The sequence below is a fragment of the Oculina patagonica genome, chromosome 6, assembly GCF_052425735.1.
Source record: "Oculina patagonica isolate OP01 chromosome 6, crgOcupat, whole genome shotgun sequence".
NCBI classification, from domain to species: Eukaryota; Metazoa; Cnidaria; class Anthozoa; order Scleractinia; family Oculinidae; genus Oculina; species Oculina patagonica.
In genome coordinates, this window is record NC_135763.1 from 13,458,122 (window position 1) to 13,480,020 (window position 21,899).

The 21,899-nt window shown below is 38.3% G+C and overlaps 3 protein-coding genes and 1 non-coding gene across 5 annotated transcripts; 2 read left to right on the forward strand and 2 right to left on the reverse strand.

Moving 5' to 3' along the window:
• Positions 1-1,476: 1,476 nt before the first annotated feature.
• On the forward strand, positions 1,477-3,813 carry LOC144657424 (neuropeptide receptor 22-like). Its single transcript, XM_078517770.1, has one exon. It carries the CDS (start codon positions 1,648-1,650, stop codon positions 2,755-2,757), a length of 1,110 nt encoding a protein of 369 aa, XP_078373896.1. The 5' UTR covers positions 1,477-1,647; the 3' UTR covers positions 2,758-3,813.
• Positions 3,814-6,246: 2,433 nt separating this feature from the next.
• Positions 6,247-11,001, reverse strand: LOC144657222 (neuropeptide SIFamide receptor-like). Its single transcript, XM_078517526.1, has one exon. It carries the CDS (start codon positions 10,676-10,678, stop codon positions 9,569-9,571), a length of 1,110 nt encoding a protein of 369 aa, XP_078373652.1. The 5' UTR covers positions 10,679-11,001; the 3' UTR covers positions 6,247-9,568.
• LOC144659030 (U5 spliceosomal RNA) lies at positions 6,877-6,997 on the reverse strand. The gene has a single exon (XR_013571841.1). It is a non-coding gene; the product is annotated as a U5 spliceosomal RNA (small nuclear RNA).
• A 1,950-nt stretch (positions 11,002-12,951) lies between the features above and the next one.
• Positions 12,952-21,699, forward strand: LOC144657374 (ubiquitin-conjugating enzyme E2 Z-like). 2 transcript variants are annotated; one of them, XM_078517721.1, is made up of 7 exons: positions 12,952-13,065; positions 14,773-14,845; positions 15,256-15,443; positions 17,254-17,371; positions 17,993-18,105; positions 18,814-18,904; positions 20,603-21,699. In XM_078517721.1, exons 1-7 carry the CDS (start codon positions 12,953-12,955, stop codon positions 20,858-20,860), a joined length of 954 nt encoding a protein of 317 aa, XP_078373847.1. In that variant the 5' UTR covers position 12,952; the 3' UTR covers positions 20,861-21,699. The 2 variants fall into 2 exon arrangements, with proteins under 2 accessions (XP_078373847.1, XP_078373848.1); XM_078517722.1 differs by having other exon boundaries at positions 17,254-17,365.
• Positions 21,700-21,899: the final 200 nt, after the last annotated feature.

Sequence of the window (21,899 nt, forward strand, 5' to 3'; positions counted from 1 at the left end):
ATACGAATTGCAGATACGAATTCGTTACAATTTTTGAAAATTGCCGGCAACTGGGGCAAATCGTAGCGTCGGGCGCATCGGTTTTTCATTTTTTTTATAAAAAAAAAACACTCAAACATATTCTTCAGTAGGGCATTGAATGTTCTCAAAAAGGAAGGAATTACAGTTAGTGTTTACTTGTAAATTGGAGCGAAACGAGAACCGAATATCGTTCCGTGACCGATGGAAACCCATTCGTTGTTTGTGGTTTCTGCGGTCTGAAGTTCTCGCATGTGATTGGTTAAAACACAAAGAACATTCCAGACATATTTTAAGTGTTCACGCTTTAATAAGAAGCGGTGTAAAGGATTTTGAATTGAAAACTAATTAAAGACCCTGAGAATCTTTTCACAACAAAATATTGCTTTTAAAATCGTCTAGCGCGCAAACGTATCACAAGCAAAAGCACAGGTTTTCAATAACCTTGTTGTTTTTTTTTTACAGAAAAAAATGTGAAATGGGTGTCGTAAAAAGCAATTCGTACTGTTCCTGCCAATCGCACTAACCCCGCCCAATATAAAAAAAAAAGTGGAAAGCACGAGGCAAACACGGGTAAATTAACTTTTACCTTGATGTTTGTATCTTTAAGACAGATTACTTTTTGATATCATTAATAGCAGCCTCTAGCTCGGCACAAAACCTCTTATAAAGCAATACGTGAAAATAACGATGTTTAAACGAAACTCCCGTAAATTTAATTGAAGTTATCAATTTAAATTACTTCTTCTGTCTTGCTGTGCTTTGAGACACGAAGGCGTGAGGCTTTTGAGCTGATCAGACTGGCAGAGTGATTTACTGCAAATTTTATTGGAAATGCAAACTTTAATAATCCGACAGCGTATCCTGATGTATTTTGGAAATAAATAGAATCTCTGTTGTTGGGTAACGACTTTCGTGATTCTCAAATAAAACAAGATCTGTCTTGGTCAAAAATGTACTCGGGTTTATACAAGTTTTATTTGGTGCTCTAGGAAATCGGTATTTTCCCTTGCCAACTTTAATAGCCGACATACATATTTAGGAAAAGCTCTATGCAAATAAAACGATGTCATCAAATAAAATTTGGACGGAAATTAAGAAAGAAAGTCACGATTAAACCGTTTTAAGCAAGGTAAAGCTATTTCCGAAAAAAGCTACTAACGAACCTATAGCAAGGGAGCATTTTGACAAATAAATGACTCATACAATATTAATATAACAAATGAGTGATCCGCAAAAGTCGTGTTCTCATTTGCGTTTTTAACGTCGGTTAAAATCAACAAACATACCTGGCGGATAAAAGGGTTTGAGTAAATATGATCGTGTGAAACAAAGCGGATAAGTGGGGAGTTTCCATTCAAATAAAGATGCATTTTAATGATCTCTTGGAGAAAAACAGGTGATTACATACAAAAAGAGAGAAAATCACGTCTGAAGTTACAGCGAAGAGTATTTCGAGAAGTTATTCCAAAGTGTTAAACTCCTTCATTTTTGAAAAGCGGTTTGATTCGTACACGCCCTAAAAATCCTCAAAATTCGTCTGAATTGAAGCCAAGTGAAAGCGTAATTCGGGTGATACACGCCACTGACTTTTCAAAGCAGTTTTTAATCTAGAAAATTCAGTTCAGAATGCCTTTTCCTTCAAACAGGACAGTTCTCGAATCCGCAGAGAACCGCAGTGCTACATACGCTCCCGCCTTGTGGTTCGAAGACAACGATGTATCAAAAGGAGCCAAAATTGCAGCCTATCTCATCATCTTTCTGGCCTGTTTGCTCGGCAACTCTTTGCTGATTGCCGTCGTGTACAAGAACGCTAACCAACGAATGCGAACAGCAAGCAATTATTTCATCGTCAACATGGCTTGTGCCGATATGTTCCTTGTTGCGTACATGATTCCCCAAAACATGATCCTCACCGCGTATGACCACCGATGGCTCATCAATGGAGTAGCAGGCGAGGTGTTTTGCAGCCTTTTCTTCTTCGCTGGTCAAATGTCTATATTGGTTTCCACTGGAAGTTTATTTTTCATTGCTTTAGATCGATATTTTCTGGTGTTTTATCCATTAAAAAGAATGATCACACTCAGGACTGCCCGTCGCATAATTGCTGCGGTGTGGACTTTTGCAATAATCTTCACCGCGCCACTATTTATCATGGGCAGTCTAATTGAAGTTCGCACTGGATATCTCGTTTGTACTTTCAATTTTTCCATCATAGGTCTTGTCATCGCGTATTACTTGTTTTGCTTTATCCCCATCATATTAATACCACTCATCATCATTATCATTCTGTACATCGCCATTGGATTCAAAATCAAGCGGGCGACACCTCCTGGAAATCAACTGCCATCAACTCAGGAACGACGCGAGCGAATGACCCACAAGGTGCTTACAATGCTTGTCGCTGTTGTGGTTGTGTTAATCGTGTTTCGTTTTCCATTACTCGTTGGACTGTTGGCATGTTTTACCGGTTTGACAGATCTTTGCCGCAAACCAGACTATATGTTCGTTGCGTGGTTTTTGACTTTTTCTAGCAGCGCAGTAAATCCCTTTATTTATTTCATCTTTAACGAGCAGTTTCGCCATGGAGCGAGGGTAGTCTTAGAAAGACTCATTCCTTGTTGTTTTAAAACTTCAAATGAAGTAGCTGCAATGCAAACTAGTGTTCACCAAATGCCGACCCACTCTGCACGGCAACTTGACGAAATTGTCCACATGGATCAGTCAGAATTACATTAATTAAACTGCAAGACAAACGAAAGGAAGGACATTTTGGAAAAATAAGAATAGTTCAACTTTAATGGTAATGATGTTGGCGAAGACAGTTATGTTTTACTTTGGCCGCAGGGAAAGTTCCGTGAAAAGTTGAAAGTGCGATACGTTATTCCAGACCATTTTTTTTTCATCAATTTTTAGTTTCAGATAACTGTTTAGGGTTTGCTTACTCGTTATTGTGCTTACAAGCAAAATTTTATGTACATGTACCTGTATGAATTCTCTCGATAGCTCAAACTATCTCTGAGCTCACACAAAAGCTTATCGGAATTTGTTTTTTTATGAAACTACAAACGAACGTTAACGCCGAAATTTTTTTAAAGTAGATCTGCTTTTTATAATGATTTTGCTCATTTATAGCCTATTAATCAAGATTTGCATAAATAACAATGATCACAAAGATTACTTTTGATATCACAATTTGTGAAAATTATAATATGTTGGAAATTAGATTTTAGTTACTATAACTCACTAGAAATTGCATTTGTCTTACTGTGCTTTGAGGCAAGAAAGCATCAGAAAGGAAGGATGGGGTGAAATTGATTGGAAATGAAAGTTTTAATAATCCGATGGCATATCTTGGTGTATTTTGGAAATAAAGAGATTCTCTGTTTGGGTAACGACTTTCGTGATTCTCGGTGAAAATAAGATCTCGTTTGGTCAACAAATTTTCGAAATTTATTCAGGTTAATACGAATTTTTTTGGTCATCTGGTCAACTTACCCAGTAACTTTACCTAGGTCTTTTTATTCTCTTTTGTCAATTTCAAAACAAACATATATATTTAAGAACAGCTCCAGATGATGCGATAAGATCAAATAAATTTTGGACGGAAATTAAGGAAAGGGCCCGTAATTAAACCATTCTAAGCAAAGTAAAGCTATTTCGGTGAACAGCTACTAACAAACCACTAGATAGCGAACGTTTTGACACGAGTACGATATTACCATCACAAGTGGTGCTAAAAAGTCGGTTTTGTATTTTTAATGCGGTTATTAAAAGTTATCAAGTGACAAAAAGGTTTGCATCAACAAACATACCACGCCTGCATAAAAGGGTTTGAGTAAATATTATTGTGTGAAACAAAGCGGATAAGTGTGGAGTTTCCATTCAAATAAAGATGCATTTTAATGATCTCTTGGAGAAAAACAGGTGATTACATACAAAAAGAGAGAAAATCACGTCTGAAGCCGAGCCAAAAGTGTATTTCGAGAAGTTTTTAAAAAGCATTAACGTCCTTCACTTCTGAGAAAGCGGTTTGTACTCTGAACAAGGCGTATAAAATCTTCATTTCTAAAGCGATTAAAGCAGAAGCAGCGGAGCGTTTTGAAACGTGTGGATGTGGGGCTGGCATCGTACTCCAAGCCGAGCGCATACCCCCTGGGGGCGCATCCCCCCTACTCTGGTCCGGATTGTCCGTAATCGATTTGTGAGAATGCATATATACAAGGCATAACCAGACGACCCGCTTCTTAGGCGGTTCTTTAGACGTCGGGGGGCTGACAATGTACGCTATGAAGTCACCACTGCACAGGTAATGTCAAATACAATCTTTACAGATTGCGTACCTCTCCTAGTAGCGTTTTGAGGAAATGAATTTCGCTGAAAGCCCTACACCATATTATCCCGCCAAAGAACGCTCTTGATAAAACGATTTGTTTCTTGACATGTACAAACCAATTTATGCTGCGCTAGCGATAATAGGCACTGAAATGTCGAGGGGGGGGGGGGGGGGGATTTTGTTTGGGGGGAGCTACAGCTCCTCTAACCTCCTAGTCTGCCGCCTATGTGAAGGAGTGAGCGAAAAATTCGGCTGATACACTGCTTGAAATCAGTTTGTTATTTAAAAACTTCAGTTTGAATTCCTTTTCTTTCAAACAAGACAGTTCTCGAATCCAAAGAGAACCACAGTGCGACGAACGCCCTAGCTCTGTGGTTTGTTGAGGACGATGCAACAAAAAGAGCATCAACCTCGTTCTTAGGGTCTCTATCGAGAGACACCCTAGGAACGAGATGAAGGAGCAAAAATCGCTGCCTCCCATCCTGACTCCCTCACTATTATCTTTCTAGCCTGTTTGCTTGGCAACTTTTTGCTGATCGCCGTCGTGTACAACAACGCTAACCAACGTATTCTAACACCGAGCAATTTTTTGTTCGGTCTCTTGATTGCCTAAGCACTTGATCGGACCCTCGGCCTAGTGCCTAGGTACTTTCTTCATCTTTCTTCGCGATTTTGTTCAGTTCCTCGTTGTGTTTTATCACAGGACAATCATGGTCAAATTAATTCACTGGTTAGTCAAGTTATGTCTTTCGATAAATAAGTCTCAAAAGCTTCTTGCTTATTTTTAAAAAATGTTTTTAAAACAAAGTTTATTTCGACGTTTTTGCTTGTTTACAAGCTAAAAACGTAGAATAAGGGTTATGTGAACAAAATTTGGAACCACATATTTGTAAACTCTCAAGGGACTTTTTTAATTTCTCAAGGGACTGTTTTAATTTCTCAAGGGATTACTTTCCGCTGTGGGTGATCACTTGCGATCTCGTGAAAAAAACGTGACTTGTCACATTTACAAACGTTATATAACAATTTTAAAAGTGACATGTCAGCTTTCTTATCTCAACGCACGTGCGTCTGAAAGGCGATCTATAAAAAGCGTCGCACAAACAATAGCCTGCGTGGCCGGCGTTCGAAGGGGAGGGAGAAGGGAAGTTCGAGCGCGAAGCGCGATCGTTTGGGATTGGGAAGGGTAACGCCGTCTCCTTTCCCCCTGCCCCCCACCCCCGCGATCCCAAACGATCGCGCTTCGCGCTCGAACTTCCCTTCTCCCTCCCCTTCAGACGCCGGCCACGCAGGCTACACAAACAATGGATTGCGTAACTAAAACACGAATAAATAATAACTAGCACTTACATCGTTTAAAAATTACAAACGTCAAAAATAAACCATACCAAAAAACTCGCTCTTTTCAAAGATATTATTGAAGTTAAAACAAATGCAAGAGATGGGGGCTTCTTTTAGCTTAGGAGCGGTTAAAAATTAGGCCAAATTTGGTCGCTACATGCAAGCGCAACTCTATTTCGTCATCAGCCTAGGTCGTTAGGGACGTGACCTCGCGTTGACAGGGAATGACAGCAGTGTTGCATGAATCGGCTTTACAACATGCGATCGTATCTACGCAGTTCGAGTGGAATTTCAGTTAAAGACAGCAAAATTCTTTCGTATTTCATCTTCAAATATAATTCGAAAGCATTCACTGTATATATGGCTTTTGTTTAATCCTGGGTCTTGATATCCGACCCTCGCAGAGCCTAGACAAAACGCAGCTTGAGTGTAACGATTTGTTTACGCCGCAATTTAATATATGCGCAATGTTTTCTGCGACAGTAGTCGGAAATATCCGTATTTTTTTCGTGCTTTTTCGCAATCGTAACGATACGGCCTTGAACACATTGAACAGCGGTCTACCTATAACAATTCAAATATGGCGTCGCAAAAACAAAGCGTCAAACGCATATTTTGCTGTTTCATTTGCTAATTTCGCTGCCGTAATCGACTGCCTCGAAAGGTCCTTGCAATTTTAAAGTATAGAATTGTCAGATCTCGGTGAAACTTGCACTGTTTATTTGTGTAATGTTAAGGAATATGTGTATAAATACCCGGCGCGGACGAGCCATTTTTGACAAAATTATATGGCTGCATTTCCTCCGCGAAGATAGGAAATTGTTAAACTAAACTACAAAGAAACTGTAATGATAAGTTCGAAGAACAATGCACAGGATAAACCTTCGACTCATACTTCATGCAAAAACGTCGATATCTCGAAGAGACTTTGATTTTTATTTTTAAAATGTTTAACAAAGTTTATCGGAGTTACGCTAACTACTTCTATTCAAGTTGGGACGAATAAATGCAGAGGGCCGCACAACTCTCTGGCCCTGTAGAAGACTAGTTGACTAGTCGAAATATCGGCCAAATCCAATTAAATTGTTCAATACAAAGTGTCGTCGTACTAGCCGTGCATTTAAAATTACTGTTTTATTTATTGCTATACCTAAAGTGTTCAATCTTGTTCAGTTATTTGGAGCCCCGCCGAAAGGCAGGGCAACGAAAAATTAGTCTATAGACTCATCCAGTTGTTCTCCTCCACGGAAATCTTTAGTAAAAGGCGAAAGATTTATGCGTGTTGAAGGAAAACCAGAGTTAACAAAACATGCCGAAGATCAGCAGTATGTTGAACTTGGTGCGACAAAACATGTGGGACAAACAAATCGAAATTTATTAGCTATTCAAATACGCATGCGCATTGGTACGCATATGACTCGTGATAGCACACATTCTCGTTCCCAGAGCCCGCGTCCCCCTGGACCAGCGGTCGGGAAAAAGCGACATTCTTTATCATACCATTTTTTGTTTGAAGATGATTGGACGCGTTTATGATTTTTTATTGTTTTTATCTTTAAGCAGCATTTTGCAGTTGCAATGAAAATGTTTTCTACTTTTTTAAGGGTGATGTTAACATCTGCGGTTGATTCGTTGTCGTTTAGATACTCTCGAATTAACGTTTGCATAGTCGGAGACCGTAGTGCGTCTTTGAATTTTTGTGCGGAATCATGCTCCCAGCAGAATTGTTTCGGTATAAACTCGTCAAAGCATCATTTGCAGGTATTGCATCCCGATTAGAAATATTCGTGTTAATATTCAGCCAAGTCAATACTGGGCTATAATCTGATAAACAGGATGGCTCTTTCATAATCTATCTCTTTACAATAAAATATGCTACATGTTGAAATAAGTCTTAATGACATATTGAATAATCGACGACACTTGTTCCGTTTTCGTCTACCATGAAACGTGGCTCTTCCTAATGAATTACCAGTAACTCTGCCATTGAGAATTCTGAGGTCCGCGCTTCGGCAGAGTTCAAGAAGGCGCTTTCCGTGGTTATACAAAACGTTCTGTTATCGGCCGTTCCCCACCGACCCAGGCTGCAATTTTTGCTCTTTTTGATACATCGTTGTTTTCGAACCACAAGGCGGGAGCGTTTACTGCGGTTCTCTGAGGATTCGAGAACTGTCTTGCTTGAAGGAAAAGACATTCTGAACTGAATTTTTCTAAATTAAAACCTGCTTTGAACAGTTTATCACCCAAATCATCGCTCACTTCTTCAATCACTTCAGAAATGAAGAGTTTTTAGGTCGTGTTACAAACTGCTTTCTCAGAAGTGAAGTCGGACGTTCACGCTTTTGAAGAACTTCTCGAAATACTCTTCGCTGTAACTTCAGACGTGATTTCCTCTCTTTTTGTATGTAATCACCTGTTTTTCTCCAAGAGATCATTAAAATGCGTCTTTATTCAAATGGAAACTCCACACTTATCTGCTTTGTTTCGCACGGTAATATTTACTCAAACCCTTTATCCGCCAGGTATGTTTGTTGATCTAAACGTTAAAAACGCAAATAAGAAAACGCCTTTCATGGACCATTTGTTATATTAATATTGCAGGTGTCACTTATTTGTTAAAATGTTCGCTAGCTATAGGTTCGTTAGAAGCTGTTTACGAAAATAGCTTTACTTTGCTTGGAATGGTTTAATTACGGGCTTCTTTCTTAATTTCCGTCAAAATTATATTTGATCTTATCACCTTTGTGGAGCTGTTCTTAATATGTATATTTCTATAAAAATTGACAACACACAGAGAGAAAAAGGCCTACCGGGTAAGCTACGTATTGCCCAGGCCAAAAAAAAATCATAATAACCTGAGTAAATTTGTTGACCAAGCGAAAACATATTCCTTCTGAGAATCACGAAAGTCGTTACCCAAAAAGAGAATCTACCTTATTACATGAAATTTTTATTTGGCGACACTTTAATGTTAATTAACAAATTGAGCGATTTTTCAAAAAAATCGCTAATTTAAAATGTTGTTAAATACGGATTTTCATGAAACTTTGGAAAATTAAGTGACTTATATTCCAAAATTTTGGAAAAATCGGTAAATACAAGTGTCACAAAATACGCGGATTTTTCAAAATCGAGAATTAATTATTTATTAAAATTTACATTTCCAATCATTTTCGCACCATCCTGCCTGTCTGATCAACTAAAAAATCTCAGGCTTTCTTACCTCAAAGCACAGCAAGAGAAATGCATTTTACAGTTTAATTGAATTTCCAACGTATTATAATTTTCACATATTGCGACAAAAAATATTTCGTGCCAAGTTCTACACTGTTATTAATTATCGTCGTAATTTATGTACATCCTTTCTTCTACTTTAGACATTTTTGATTAAAAGGCTATATAAGTGAGCAATATTATTATTAAAAGCAGATATATTTTGAAAAAGGTCAGCATTAACAATCACTGGGTTTGTAGTTTAACAAAAACAAACTCCAGTAACCTTTTTTTATGCCGGAGCTCTCGATAGTTTGAGCTATCGAGAGAGTAATTCGCACCGGTAGATGTACTGATAAAGATTTGCCTATCAGCACAATAATGAGTCAGCAAACTCTAAAACTGTTACCAAATAAAACTAAAAATTGATACGAAAATTGCTCAGCCTGAAAATACCCGAGAGTATTTCTCTTAGCGGTACACCTTCGATCCCCAGTTAAGTTCCCGGCGGGATTTTCTCCCCGCTGCCTGCAGACGGGGTAAAACGTATTAACCGTCTTCACCGTCGTTGTGAATAAATTTAAAAAAGTTCAACACCAAAGAGATATTAAACCATTCTTTTAACCCAAAGTGTCCTTCCTTTCGTTTGTCCTTTGCAGTTTAATGCATTTCTGACTGATCCATAGGGACAATTTCGTCAAGTTGCCGTGCAGAGTGGGTCGGCATTTGGTGAGCACTAGATTGCATTGCAGCTACTTCGTTTGCAGTTGTAAAACAGCCAGGGACGAGTCTTTCCAAGACTACTCTCGCTCCATGGCGAAACTGCTCGTTAAAGATAAAATAAATAAAGGGATTTACTGCGCTGCCAGAAAAAGTCAAAAACCACGCAACGAACATATAGTTTCTTTTGTGGCAAAGATCTGTCAAACCGGTAAAACAGGCTATCAACCCAGTGAGTAATGGAAAACGAAACACGATTAACACAACCACAACAGCGACAAGCATTGTCAGCACCTTGTGGGTCATTCGCTCGCGTCGTTCTTGAGTAGATGGTAGTTGATTCCCGGGAGGTGTCGCTCGCTTGATTTTGAATCCAATGGCGATGTACAGAATGATAATGATGATGAGTGGTATTAATATGATGGGAATGTAGCCAAACAAGAAGTAAGAGATTACAAGACCTATGATGGAAAAATTGAAAGTACAAGCTAGATATCCGGCGCGTAGTTGAATTAAACTGCCCATGATAAATAGTGGCGCGGTAAAGATTATTGCAAAAATCCATACCGCAGCAATTATGCGACGAGCAATCCTGAGTGTGATCATTCTCTTTAATGGATGAAACACCAGAAAATATCGATCCAAAGCAATGAAAAATAAACTTCCAGAGGAAACCAGCACTGACATTTCACTAATGAAGAAGAATAGCCGGCAAAACAATTCGCCTGCTACTCCAGTGATAAGCCAGTGATTCCCATTCGCGATGTTAGCTATGTTTTGGGGAACCATGTATGCAACAAGGAACATATCGGCAAAAGCCATGTTGACGATGAAGTAATTGCTCGGTGTTCGCATTCGTCGGTTAGCGTTCTTGTACACGACGGCGATCAGCAAAGAGTTGCCGAGCAAACAGGCCAGAAAGATGACGAGATAGGCTGTAATTTTTGCTCCTTTTGATACATCGTTGTCTTCGAGCCACAAGGCGGGAGCGTTTGTAGCACTGCGGTTCTCTGAGGATTCGAGAACTGTCTTGCTTGAAGGAAAAGACATTCTGAACTGAATTTTCTAAATTAAAACCTGCTTTGAACAGTTTATCACCCAAATCACTCGCTCACTCCTTCAATCACTTCTGAAATGAAGATTTTTTAAGGTGTGTTACAAACCGCTTTCTCAGAAGTGAAGGACGTTCACGCTTTTGAAGAACTTCTCGAAAAGCTCTTCGCTGTAACTTCAGACGTGATTTTCTCTCTTTCCATTTGTATGTAATCACCTGTTTTTCTCCAAAAGATCATTAAAATGCATCTTTATTTGAATGGAAACTCCAATCTTATCTGCTTTGTTTCACACTGTAATATTTACTCACACCCTTTATCCGCCAGGTATTTTTGTTGATCTAGACGTTAAAAACGCAAATGCGAAAACGACTTTTGCGGACCATTTGTCATATTAATATTGCAGGCATAATTTATTTGTCAAAATGTTCGCTAGGCGGTGAGCCATAGGTTCGTTAGTAGCTTTTTTCGGAAATAGGTTGATCTTGCCTAAAATAGTTTAATCATGGGCTCTTTTCTTAATTTCCGTCCTAATTCAGTCATTTGATAATATCGTTTCATTTGCATGGAGCCTCCTTGAATATGTATGTTTCTATTAAAATTGGCAAGCCTTTTCCGGGAAAAACCGAGTTACTTTGTAAGTTGAGAATTGACCAGAGCACCAAATAAAACTGTATAAACCCGAGTAATTCTTCAGTTGACCAAGCGAGATCTTGTTTTCTCTGAAAATCTCAAAAGTCTTTACCCAAACGGAGATTCTATTTATTTCCAAAATACATCAGAATATGCTGTCGGATTATTACAATTTGCATTTCCAATCAATTTCAGAGACAAAACATCACTCTGCTAGTCTGATCAACTCAAAAGCCTCACGCCTTCGTGAGCCTCAAAGCACAGCGAGACAGAAGAAGCAATTTATATCGACATCTTCAATCAATTTCCGGGGTTTTTTTTTTTGTTCGACGCTGCTTTTAATGATATCAAAAAGTAATCTTTGAGATCATTGTATATTTTATGTAAATCCTCACCTCTACTTAGACATTGTACTTTGTTGATTTGTAGATTATAAGAAAGCAATTTGTTTATTAGAAAAAGAAAATGACTTTCAAACGACTGTTCCATACGATAGTGTTGTCTTGTCTTGTAGTAAAGGAGCTACGTGCCTACGTCACGGACAACGCATCTTGAAAAAATTACATTTTTTTTCAAGTTTGTTGCTCTTAATTTGTCTTATTCTTCGTCAGTCGAAACCAACCTTGTTTATTTTTTGGGTTTTCATTACTCTGTTGTTGTTTTTCTAGCATAGAGAACTGCTATTTTGATGTTTCCTTCAATTTAAAATTAATCACAAAAATGACTTAAAATACCGTGATATTAAAATACTCCTTTAATTAATAAAATCATTTTTTTTAAGTTCTGACTACTCTAATCGCTCGTATAATCTCGTCCTCAGGGTCTCTGGTTGTCGTTGAAATCAGAAAGGACGTGTTTCTCGGGATGTATATTTTAACCGAGCGATTCTGTTTCTTTTAGATTCTCCGAGAAGGAGCATATTTTAATAGCTGTTGCACAGTGTAATCTGCATTTAGTTATTTGTTTTATTTGTTTTCTGTTTTTTAACCATCACCAGAAGATCATGTACTTCTGCCATCACTAAGAAGAACAGAAAGGATCCTATCTTGACTCTGCTTGTGTTAGGACTTGAAGAAATTAGAAACAATGAGGCACGAGCGAAATCGTAGTCATACTTTCCTGCTAGCTGAGTATCCTTTCCTATTTTGAAATGCCTCAAAATATAAACGGAAAAGGTTACTGAAAAAGAACTACCACAAAGAAATCCCGTCAAAACTTTATGTCAAAATTCAATCACCGCACCATTTTGTCAATTCTTCCCTTTGTTATCCTCTACCACGCCCCTTTCTCCCTGGGGTTCTAGACTACGAGCAGTCCCTATTTTTTCGCAGGGTCCGTCGAGCTTGAAGCGAATTTTTTTTTTCGAAGAGTCCGTCGAGCTTGAAGCGAAAAAAATTACGCGCGGGGGGAGGAGGCGGGGCGAGGCGAGAATTTTTTTTCGCTTCAAGCTCGACGGACTCTTCGAAAAAAAATTCGCTTCAAGCTCGATAGACTCTGCGAAAAAATAGGGACTGCTCGTAGTCTACAGGGGTTCAAGCACAAGGAAGGCACTTTTCGCGCGAAGTTTTTCGTGCTCGATCACACGACTCATTCCCAGGCTCCTTTCTTTTCTACGTCGAAAAATGAAATGACGTCATTAATGTACACTTTCAACATGGCGGCGGAAGCAAGTTCCGGGTTGAAAGCTCCATGGCAGGCTATGAAACATCCTACAGCAACGTTTTCAGCACTTTGCCTTTTCAGAATCAAGAGGTATGAGATATTTTTCGTTTCGTAATAAACTACAAGAAGCAGAAGCCTTCGGCTGAAACTCCTATCCTCTGATGATCTTTCACACTTTCTAATTTGCATCTAGTACCAGCTTGTCATTTTACAAGCGTAAGAAATAATATCAGTAAGATCAGACAGGAGCCCATGGATCAGACTACGTCGCTGTTTGGTGCTTTGGCAGTCATTCTTGACTTTAAAGCTTCCTTTTACTCCCTCTGGTTTTGCAAGATGCGAGCTTTCCTAGCAGGGGAAGCTCTATAAAAATACATTCATGTAGTATTTTGCAGACTTGACAGTTTTCCACCCGCGTTAGTTAGGCTGCTGTCAGTTTACAGGCTGGGTTTCGGGAAAGGTCAGAGGAATTTTTTTTTTTTTTTTTTTTTTGGGGGGGGGGGGACTCACTTGATTTAGAGAAGAGTGAAAGAAAGGGAGGATCATCTAAGGGGCTGTTGACATATTTGGGTTTACCACAGTGTAAGAACCTGTGAAATTTTTCTTTGCTTTGGAGCTTTTGTTTTCCTGCTCTATTGTCTTGAGGTTCTTTGTTGTCTTGGACGTTCTTTGTTTTACGTCACTCAGGTGAAGTTCACAGGTTCTTACACCATGCACATATTCATTTGTTCCCTGCTTAACGTCAACTTGTGAACTGTGGGTTTATCTCAACCCCCCCCCCCCCTCCACCTCCACCTCCCTAAACTTATGTCCATAAAGGAAAAGCTCTCCTGCAGGCCTTTTCCTAGATTAACTACTTTCAGTCGTTTTAGTTTGCATTACTGATGTAATTTCAAAACCAGGAACATTATTATGTCGATATATTTTCGAAGACAGTGGAAACTGAAGCTTTCTTTTATCAGATCAGCCGAAATCTATGTGCATGTCCACTTTTCCTATGTATTTTCTTGATTTTTCACTAACATTTTTCAACTACCGTCAAACTGAATTTCACAACAGAAGATAGTGATGAGCATGGAGAGCCCCCCCCCCCCAAAAAAAAATATATATTCAAAACTGAATAAGCTTAAGGAGAGTACAACATTAAGGAAACATTAATGATTTTAGCTGGTTAAAATCACTGGAAAAATGCTCTCAGAAGACTTGAAATGTTATTTTAGAGACCCCAGATTCAAAAATCTCCCCCCCCCCCCCAATACATTAAAGCTGATTTCCAGTCCGTACTGCGCAGACTCGGGGTTTGTTTTCGTTTTTGTTTTGAATTCGTTGAAACCTTACACTTCGGTGATAGCATACATGAAGTTTTTTAGTCCGCCATTACAGCTCGTTTCGTTCAAGAATTTCCGATGAGCTGAAACTTCGGTTTGAAATAGCGTCAAGGTTCTTCTACTCATTATTATTTGTTCTGCAAGGATATCTGGCGTTAATTATGAAGAAAAAGGTAAGTTTGTCGCGGAATTTTTAGTTTTGCTTGTAACTGATTCCTTCATGGTGGGCTCACATAAACATTGCAGCCGAGATTGCGCAGTACGGACTGGAATTCATCTTTAAACCCTGCTACGGCACTGAAAGAGGTGGTGAGCATGTGACTATTTGACTCCTCTGAAGCCCTCTTACCCTAAAGGAGTCCAGTTGACATCAAGTGGGGAACATGTGAATATTTTCTAAAAATAAGTTGCACATGAAACCTTTTTTGACAAATACTGTACATGATTATTGTTTATTTTGTGTGACTAGGGATATAACAAGTATGTATAAAGAACCACCACCAGGCTTGTATATAGCAGCAGATGAAAATGACATTTCAAAGGTTTGTTAACTTAACTTTAACTTAACACAGACAACCCTCCAAGTTTATTTTTTTTCCTTAGTGGCTGTTTTGGCACCAACTGCTAAAGTTTCGTTGCCAGTGAAAAATTTTAGTTGCAAAATTAAGCTCATGCTTCCAATTAGTCTTCGCAATTTAAGTCCCCAGGCTGGGGACTTTGGTTCCAATTTAGTTGCCAGCTCCAAAATTTTAGTTGTCATGATGGCTAAAAATGATCTTAACTTGGAGGGTTGACAGACCGAAGTATTACACTTTTCAGCACTTGGGTTGGTGAAAGCTGCACTTTATTTTAGCCAGTTGGAATACTGAGTGGGTTTTCAAGTGTATTATTTAGAATGATAAAATAAATGTTAAATAATTATAATTGTTATTGTGTATATGTTAATTTTCAGGTTCATGCATTGGTCATCGGTCCACGTGGCACACCATATGAGGGTGGATTTTTTTATTTTTTGATCTGTTTTACTCCTGAGTACCCAATCAAGCCTCCAAAAGTCATTTTTATGACAACAGGAAATGGAAGAGTCAGATTCAATCCCAATCTGTACAAAGATGGCAAAGTTTGCCTTAGTATTCTAGGGTAAGCTGTTTAAATATTCAGGTTACTATCTAATGTTGTTCTGGTTCTAATTTTTAAGGTTAAGTAAAGAGCACATTCAAGGCAAGTGCCCACAAGGCTGCTGCATCCTTAACTGAGATTACAGTTAATTTTGTACCATAAAGTGACATTGGGTATTTCTACTCTCCCCTGCATGGAATGCTTCTTCATCACAGGGCTACTCCCCAGCATTTTATTTACACATACCTTACCTAGTACGTGTAAATTCATACTCCTGGATGGAGAATCAGGGTAAAAAGATACTTCCACAGGGGCAGATCTAGGAGAAGTGTGTAGGGGGTGTGGACCCACCCTGAGATTACCTGTGGTGTTATAGTTATGTACAACTGGTATTCTGCAAAAAAATCAGTTATGCCATACTTTAGGGGTGCACTCCCTCCTAACAAAAATCCTGGATCCACCCCTGTCCTAGATGTGAGCTACACCATGTAAATGTAAAGGGGTTTAATTTACAGCCAGTCTGGGATAGGGTATAGAAATCAGAGAGTTTTGGTCTAGAATAGGGTATCATTATGCTTGAAACTAATCAGTTGCGTGAAGAATTTAGTCTAGACAAAGTTTCCTGGCAGATTACCTTTTTAAAAAATCAGTACGGCAGGCAGTATGGCAACTTTACTGATCCCTGGTAATACTTAGTAACAAAGATAGAGTTGATAAATAGCTTTAGGATAAGAACAGTGTTCTCCCTAGTTTTCAGCACAGCAGGTAAGAAAACTTTTTAAACCGGTAATTAAAGAAATTATTCCCGTAAATCCCAGCCGTTCGGCGGTCCTGTTTCCTCTTTGCTACGAATTGCTGCAGTTCTTTTTTTCTTTGCTTCGAATACTCAGCATTCACGACGGCGTTGTTACAAAGTTGTATTCTGAGTGCTTCTTTTAACCTGTCGTCTGGGTTTTGTTTTAAATACTTACGAACTTATGAGAAGAATTTGACATCGAAAGCTGCCTTTGCCTTCACCACGCGTCAGCTACGGTCAACTAAGCAATCAACTGTTATCTGCATTTTGCATGTTTTTGAAAACTGAACTATTATATGTAAGTAATATTTATCACTTCTGAAATTATTTTTACCTCTTTGCCTTTGTGATTGTTTTTATTTTCAATTGACAAAGTGAAAGGACAGCAAGGATTGCTGCCGCTTCAATGTGGAATTGATCGTGGAAACTGTGCAACAACAGATGTGCACTTGCCGCCAAGTGAGAAAGACCAGCAAAACTTGCTCTTTCTTCGATACCAGCCCTCAGAGATTCGGAAAGCGAAAGGAAATAAAGAATATTGAATACTGGCACAAATTCGTAAATAAATATTGCATTTGTCGCTGTTTATTTTCAATGTGTTATTCTATATTTTCGATCATGACTACGAAGGTGAAACAAGTGGTGTTACTTTGTTATTTACCTGTTGAATTTACAAGATATCTTAGCGATTCTAGGCGGTAAAGAGTCGTGTTACAAGCGGTAAATTTTACCGGTTACCGCCTGATAAGGAGAACACTGTAAGAAGGGGATTTTCCTTGGTTAGTCAAGAACAGGGTCTAAAATGCAGCTGAACATGGTCTAGTATAGGTTAAGGGTGCCAAAGTCCCAGCGGCACAGCCCAGCTTAAAATTTGCAGAGTACTCCCTTCCCCCCCCCCCCCTGGGATGTGGAAGGCACTTTTAGTCTTTTGAGAGTAAATTGTTTTACCCAAGAACCCGAGTACCAGTCACTGTGTTAAGTCATTAAAACATGAGTTGGATATGATTCGTTAAAACCGTCTTCATTTGTTATCAGGACATGGTCTGGACCTGCATGGAGTCCTGCCCAGACCCTCTCAAGTCTGCTCATCTCGATCCAGTCTCTACTAAATGAAAAACCTTATCACAATGAACCAGGATATGAACGGGTAAAGGTTGGTAAAAATCCCACTAAAAACACACTGCTGCCAAAATGATCTACATTTTGGTTTTGGTTCTATTTTTAGTTTCATTATCCTCAGAATTTCCTCAATACTGTCGCTGTTTTGAATGTAGCAGTGATCATTTCAGCAGCATTGCCTTACTTTTAAAGCTGGGAGAAGAGAAAAATGTTATCTAGCATTTATAGCATACCTGCCAACTCTCCCCATTTTCCCGGGAGTCCCCAAATTTTTCATCAAATCTCCTGGTCTCTAGGTTAGAGCACCAAATCTCCCAGAAAATACCTACTGTGGCGGGTGATTTTGGAGAGTATTCAGACATTGTCGAAAGGGACATTCTTACAATGCAAAGATTTCTAGACGTTTCCAGATTTTTGTACTCTGGGGTTTGGCTTGTATGTGATAGGTGCGCAGGCATATAGAGGATAGCTTTACCAGTATCATATACATATGCATTGCATGCAGAGAAAAGCTACCAAAGTACTTATAATATACTGTAGGGTACAAATTGCAGCATGTGTATGTGTACACCCCCTTTTTCCAGGCTAATACTTAAAAAGATTTAAAATTATGTGAATATTTTTAATTTGCTGGAAAATTATATTTGATCAACAGGAAAGTCGCAAAGATGACTGCAAAAGATACAATGAATGCATAAGACATGAAAACCTCAGAGTTGCTGTTTGTGATATGTTGGAAGGAAAACAGAGATGTCATTCAGCTCTCATGTAATATGTACTTGTGATTGGTTCATTTTGTAATTTTAACTTTAGTGTTCCTTTTTTTCTATCTTACTTATGTTAAGTTTTAATGTATTTGTAAAACTGTGGTTGAGTGTTTTTTTTTTAATCAAAATGTTAATATCCGTACCTCTCCTGTAGAAGGTTTTTGCTTAGAACTCCCCCCACCCTACCCCTCTGAAATTCCATTTTAGCTTCATACTTTCCTTCAAAAATTTTGGCTTTTGAGACTCCCACCCCCCACCCCCAAAAAATTTCATGCGCTCTCATCAACTTTGAACATGCTCAAAATTTTCTTGAGAGTCGAGAGAGTTGGACGGACTCTTGTTCTCGCTTGACCAGAGTTGTTGACAGTTGATGAGAGTTGACGAAAAACTCTCATTAGAGTCAACTCTCCTCAACTCTTATCCTCGTTTGGCCCGGGCTTTAGCCAATCTTATTATATGTTTGATCAAAACTCATTGTTGAACAAGAAATACAGCCAGAGTCATTTATTATTTGATTTATTTACCCTTTCTACTGATTGGTTGATAGCACACCACCGTGCACAGCACCTTTAAAATGTCTGCTTGTACAAATAATAGTCTACTCTGATGACCGTTTTTCATTTTCTGTGTCACTGATGCAATTTAAATAAAGTTACCGGTAAGTTATTTTTACTGATGTATTAATTTTTTAATCCAATCACTATTTCAGAAAAAGAATGGAGAAGTTATTCCTTGAGTTTTATGACAGTTACTGGTCAGTTGTCAACGAGAATATGAATTCATCTGGAAAACCAATGTCGGTAGGGAAATAATATGTTTAAGTTCTACAATGGCACTAGCTTGGGGATGCTGGGCATGAAACAACAGGGAAAAAGTGGTCTTCAGGTGCAAGGATTTATAAATTAAAGAATATCATGTGGGCCTTGCATGCAGGGGGGGGGGGAACTCGCATAATTAATTATGAAAGTGACGGGGATGCTCGTTGTCTCGCTTATGGTGGATTCCACGACGCGTTACGGCGTGAACAATTAGAGACAATGTATGAACGGCTTGCGTAAACGTTACGCAAGTCCATACATTGTCTTATTTCACGCACGTTAAAAATTATTCGTCAGTGGAAATCCACCATTAGGGGTGCAAATTTCAGATATTTGGTCTCGCTTAGGGTGTTCCAGGCAAAAGACCAACATTTTTAGCCATAATGGTCTTGTTTAGGGTTACACACGAAGAAATATAGAAATATAAACTCTATTCTTAGTTTTATTTTTTGGTATCTTTTAGGGGTTCTTTTCAAAATTTCCGACAAGCATCCCCGTCCATTTCATATAGGAGTTCCCCCCGGACTTGCATGGCTTTATTTGTAAATCCTTGGTTTATTTGTCTTTTTCGTGGTGATTCTAAAGCTATTGGAATTGCAGTCTGTAAGATCACTTCATAGTCAGATGGCTCCAATCCATATTGCTCTAGATAACCAAAAAAAAGAAATCGCTCTAACCAAGAAGTTTAGTTACGTGGTTGTTTGGACTCTTGGATAAAGGATGAGGCTTGTTCATGTGCAGCATGGATTAAATGCACTCGTGGATTAAAGAACAAGATACCGGTATTTTCGTGCGTAGCCCGCTTGTTTCTTTGTTTTGCTCGGAGTGAAGTCACTTTTTGATGGAGCGATTTGACTTGGAGCAATCTGATCATGGAGCAATCTGACTGGGTACCAGCTATTAACAGTCTAGTCACTGTTAGTGTCCGGGGGGGGGGGGGGGGGCTACTCCCTAGAAATGGCCTATATGGGGAGGCTCCGCCCAAAAGGGGAACCTTTTTCAGGCTTCAGGTATATAGAAGGGTAGGGATTTCACAAGTTTAGGTATACAAAAGGGTATGGAAATCTGTCATTTAGGTTTCTGAAAGGGCCCTTAATTAAAATATTTCGAACAGATGGAATTTATGGCTATGTTATTTCAATTTTTTAAGCGCTACTTGAAAATGACAAGAAAATGTCATGTTCTAAGTCTATACCATGACATTCAAGTATATGAAAGGGGTACCTTTTTTCATATATGTAAAAGTATACGAAAGGGGTACAATTTCTGGCAAAATGGTATATAAAAGGTAAGGGGTGAGAGCTCGGGGTGGAGCCTGCCCATACAAAACTTTTTTGGGTTCCCCCCGGGATAAGTGCACCACTTGCAATATGCAGCAGCAACCTTGGTAAAATTATACATTCATTTCACGTTACACCTGTCATATTGGTACAGGTTGAAGTGTTCAACATTTTTACAGGTCTGTTAAGTCCCAAAAATGACCATCATCAAATTTCTCCTCAATACATTTCAATACTTCATCAAGGGAAAAGGTTATAATAATTATAACTAAAGGTGATCATTAAAGGGAAATGGCTTTGAACTTTTGATAAATTCTCCCAACCCAAGAGAATTTGTAAACAGTGGATTTTGGGGCTCTTTAAATGAAGCCTGGTTAACATGATGTCAATTTGCTTGTAGGATCCTTTTCATGAAAATATGGGTACCTTTGATTATGCATCTATTAAACAAAGACTAGAAGTCATCAAGAAAAGACTTGATGCAAAGAAAGCATTAGGACATGAACTGGATGACCCTTTGAGTGAAGACGAAATAGAAGTAGAAGAAGAAGAAAAAGAAAAAGAGGAGAAAAAAGCTAAAGAAAGTCCTCCTGAAATAGACGATTGGGAAGCGTTTTTATATGGTGATGGTGGTGGTGATAGCGATAGCGATGATTGACCTAAATATAAATTTATGTCTTATTTGTTTATGTGTTGTTTGGACGATCAGTGTTTATGAAACTGATCTAAAAAATCTAAATAAGTTAACATGATGTTATATAAAAAACTAAATTAAATTCAACAACTCTCTGTTGCCTTCCTCAGAGTTTGCATAATTAGAATGCGTAATTAGTTCTTATTTGATAGTTTTTTCAGTAACATCTCATTTGTTTGTTGGTTCATAGTTTAACATTTCAAGATATATAGTCTAGTATGATGCAATCCAGGAAATAAGTAGACAATTGTTAATAAACCGAACAACATTTAATAAGATATATATTTAGACAAACACACTTGTATTTAATTAATTAAAAACACTTCTGACAATAACAGGCTGAAAAATGCATAAATGACAGATATGCAACTTAGAAGTAGAAAAACCATGCTAGACATACAAAATTTAGGTTCTCACAAACTATTGAGGAAATGTCTGATTCCTATCTCCACGAGGAATCACTTGTTTATAGCTTACAACAATACTGTATGTGAATGCTTTACATAATGAAACATCTCTTAAAATTTAGTGCAAGAAGTCAAACAGTTAGGTTGCCCCAGAAATAAAATGGCACAACATTGTACATGATGTACATAATATATGTTTTAAATATTGAATTTGTTTATCTATGAAAAAAGAAAAGACATATTTGTAAATTTTAATCAGAATTAAGGCTCGATAGACACCCATCATCACATACTGTATTAACGAAATTATGTGGATTCGTAAAGCTATTAATGGAATCTTGCTAAATTTTTTAAGTTTTGTTATACAAAAAAATAATAAAATAAAAACTCACTAAGTCTGACAAGTTGTTGCATAATTATTGAAAACAAATTGTCTGGACGACTGGTTTGCTAAGCTAGCTCAACTTTAAAATGTTTGAATTGCAGTAAATGGAAAAAACAAAATAGGCTAAAGCTATAGCTAAGTGGGGCAAAATCAAGAGTCAAACAGCCTTATGAAACAGCTAGGAACACAGGGTTTAATGATTTGGCACGAT

Excerpts from the sequence above, each read along its gene's own strand:
- LOC144657424 (XM_078517770.1), top strand. The coding sequence starts at position 1,648 with ATGCCTTTTCCTTCAAACAGGACAGTTCTCGAATCCGCAGAGAACCGC.
- LOC144657222 (XM_078517526.1), bottom strand. The coding sequence starts at position 10,678 with ATGTCTTTTCCTTCAAGCAAGACAGTTCTCGAATCCTCAGAGAACCGC.
- LOC144657374 (XM_078517721.1), top strand. The coding sequence starts at position 12,953 with ATGTACACTTTCAACATGGCGGCGGAAGCAAGTTCCGGGTTGAAAGCT. Across the intron at positions 15,444-17,253 it reads GTTTGCCTTAGTATTCTAGG|GACATGGTCTGGACCTGCAT; the intron begins GTAAGCTGTTTA and ends ATTTGTTATCAG. Across the intron at positions 18,106-18,813 it reads AGATGTCATTCAGCTCTCAT|AAAAAGAATGGAGAAGTTAT; the intron begins GTAATATGTACT and ends TCACTATTTCAG.